Genomic DNA, 2,887 nt, shown 5'->3' with positions numbered 1-2,887 from the left:
GCCCCACGCCGGGGCCGGCCTGGCAAGAGGATAGCGGAGCCGGGTAGGGCCCCCGCAGCCATGAGCCCTCCACGTGTTGGGAATGGATCAGTGACTGTTCTCCCCGCCGTGCCCCCTCCTCGAAGCAGCTGATGCCCCTTCGTTAGAGATGCTCACGGGCGTGCAAGGAGGGGGAGGGTGAAAACCAGAGTCTTGGAGCAGAAAGTGTTTCACCCCAGGGTTGCCCAGACCAGAGACAGCAAGTCTCTCTCGGCTTTCCCTCTGAGGCACTGCTCTGCTTTAGATGTGCTCTCTATGGGCGCCCATCACTCTTGCTTTCATCCCGTTGGTGCTGCTGTCCATGAAAGGAGATATACAGCCTTTCCGGGCCCGGAGGGGACACGGCATGCCGGGGAGGGCCTGCCTTTATGGGCAGGAATAACCAGCTCTCAAACAGAGGTTTAGTTTGTGTTGGCTGAAATCTTTTTTTTTTTTTTTTTGCTGCTTGTCATGGTGACTGAAATAAAACCCTTGTTCGAGTTCAAAGGCCAGCAGCGTGAAGTGCAGAAAATTGCACCTTATTTCACTGGCGAGCGAGAGAAAAAAAGTTTGCTGTTCTCTTTTGTTTACTCTGGATCTGTTTCCATCACCCGCACGGAGATCAAAACGCAGCATAACCCCCAGCAGCATCCTCCTGGTGTGGGTCCTGGTTTCACCCCCTGGGATGGGGTGCTGGGGTCCCCTGGGATGGGGTGCTGGGACCCCCCTGGGATGGGGGTGTCTCTCTGTAGCCCTGGCAGCAGTGACCAGCCGCTCCACGGTGTTGAAAGCGAGCTGTCTGCCTTTCTCCTGCAGTTCTCATGCCGTTGTTGGATCACTGCAGCGTGCAGCCCGATGCCAGGGTCGCGTCCCATTCCTTTTTTGGGCTGAATGCTCAGATAAGGTAAGCTCTGGAGATGTTCTCAGTAAAGAGAAGGAATCGATTTAGCTGGTAGTGGGGTTTTTGCTTACTCAGGCAGCTAATGGAGTTACAGAGCTGCGGAGGAGAGGATTTGCTCTTCCTGAGAGGGCTGTTAGACGCTTTGGTAATGGGTTCCCATAGTGGCCAGCAGATTAACGCTGACAGAGCTGCCTCACCTTGGTGCTGATGGGTCGCAAGTTCACAGCGGAGCTTGTCGGTACGTGCGGTAGGAGAAGAGCATGTGCATGCTCTCGGGGCAGGCTGTCTCCTACCAGTCTGGATTCCCCTGTCAGCGTCGTCCTAAACACGTGAACGGTCTCCCCCTCGGGTCAAGGCAGCGTTGACTTTCATCTCGTGGCTGTGCTTATCCCAAAAATAGACGGAGGCAGACAAGCTGGTGAAGGTAGATGGAAATCGCAAAGCAGGGAGCCTGCGATTCCTCTCTTGGTGTTCTCACGCCGAAGCACAGCACGGAGACGACCCCTGGCCAGCCGGCACGGGGAAGGAGGAGAGTGCCCTGAATAACAACTGTCTCCCGTAGCCAGCCTCCCGCCTTGAACCAGCTGACGTCCCTCTACGTGGGAAGGACTCACTCCCTCTGGAAGGACCCAGCCGTCATGGCGTGGCTGGAGACCAACGTCCACGCGGTGCTGCGCATGGTGGATGCCCGGGACCCGCTGGTGGAGGAGTCTGAGCTCAAGTGAGTGCGGCTGGCGGAGGTGAGCGGCTCTCGTATCAGGCACGGGTGCTGAAAACGGCGACAGAGCGGGGCTTTTCAGATGAGGGGAGCCCCATCCCGGGCAGCAGCAGTGCAGGGGCTTGCTCAGAGCCCCCCAGGTGCCGATGATGCGGTGGCGGCTGGCGATGCTGGGGGTTACACCGTGGGGCCAGGAAGGTGGAGGCTCTTCTGCCATACTTTGCACAGCGTGAATGAAGAGCTGTAGCTTGTGCTTGCTGGGGAGCGTGAGCTGTGCTGGCTTTCCCCCAACCTCGGCTATCACATGGGCCCTGGAAATTGCCCGGGAGGGGCAGGGATGTCTCGGCTCGCAGGCACAGCACAGCTGGGTGCTCTGGGAACACCTTCCAGCCCTGAGAAGCAGGAGGGAGGCATTAGCTCTTGTCCCAAACCAAAGGTAGTTTGCTCTGCAGCAGAACGGGGCCGGTGAGAGAGATCTGTGCCATGTCCCTGACCTGTTCTGCTCTTTTTCCGACGTCAGCAGCTGCCAGGTGACTCTGGCTTTGCCGTAGGCCAGCTCTGTCCGATACGGCGCATCCCCGCGGGGCCAGGGCTGATGATGCGCCTGGAGAGGCAGAAGTGGCAAGCTGGCTACGCTGAGGTGTGCTCCCTGCGATCCTCTCTTCCCTTCCCCGCTGCAGGAGGAAGATGCGGTACCAGAGTGCACCCAGGAATATCTACCGGCACGTCATCCTCTCGGAGATGAAGGAGGCCATGGCAGCTCTGCCGTTGGTGAGGGGCCCTGACCAGGCACAGGCGTGCAGCGTGATGGCGCTCACGTCCCTGCTGTGTGTGCGGACGCTGGGCACGTCTTAAACCCCAGCCACCAGCAAGAAACATCGCCCTGATCCCCTTGTGTATTCCTGGGGGCTGGGGGAGTGTGTGGGCAGGCTGGGCTGCAGCTGGTGTCCAGCTCTGTTGTGCTGCCCGGGATGAAGGGCTGTCCAGCTGCTCTGACCGTCTCTGTGACTCGGCATCGGCTGGCGACACAGCCTTCACCCCTTCTTCCTTCTCCCGCCCGCAGGAAGTGACTTCACAACCTGTGATGGGGTTCGACCCTTTGCCTCCACTGGACTCCATCATTTCCTACACCAGGCCGGAAAGGTATCTTCTCCACCCCTGTTTCTGCACCGGCGTGTTCCCGGTGTTCACGCCCTCAGCCCCTGGCCTGGCTGCACGCGGGCGCTGGCGGCTGACGTCCTCCTCCGCCT

At 59.4% G+C, this 2,887-nt stretch overlaps 1 protein-coding gene across 1 annotated transcript in view; it reads left to right on the top strand.

Annotated features, from left to right (window-relative positions):
* TCF25 (transcription factor 25 (basic helix-loop-helix)) overlaps positions 1-2,820 on the top strand; it is a gene marked incomplete at both ends in the record, with an annotated part of 16,936 nt that extends 14,116 nt beyond the window's left edge. The window contains 4 exons of the mRNA XM_010159423.1: positions 835-922; positions 1,482-1,640; positions 2,318-2,408; positions 2,701-2,820. Of these exons, the coding sequence (XP_010157725.1) occupies positions 835-922; positions 1,482-1,640; positions 2,318-2,408; positions 2,701-2,820 (458 nt within the window). The remainder of the gene's footprint in view (positions 1-834; positions 923-1,481; positions 1,641-2,317; positions 2,409-2,700) is intronic.
* Between the last annotated feature and the right edge of the window lie 67 nt (positions 2,821-2,887).

Source organism: Eurypyga helias, unplaced genomic scaffold (assembly GCF_000690775.1).
Source record: "Eurypyga helias isolate BGI_N326 unplaced genomic scaffold, ASM69077v1 scaffold34439, whole genome shotgun sequence".
Taxonomy (NCBI): Eukaryota; Metazoa; Chordata; class Aves; order Eurypygiformes; family Eurypygidae; genus Eurypyga; species Eurypyga helias.
This window is presented reverse-complemented; position numbering and strand designations above follow the sequence as displayed.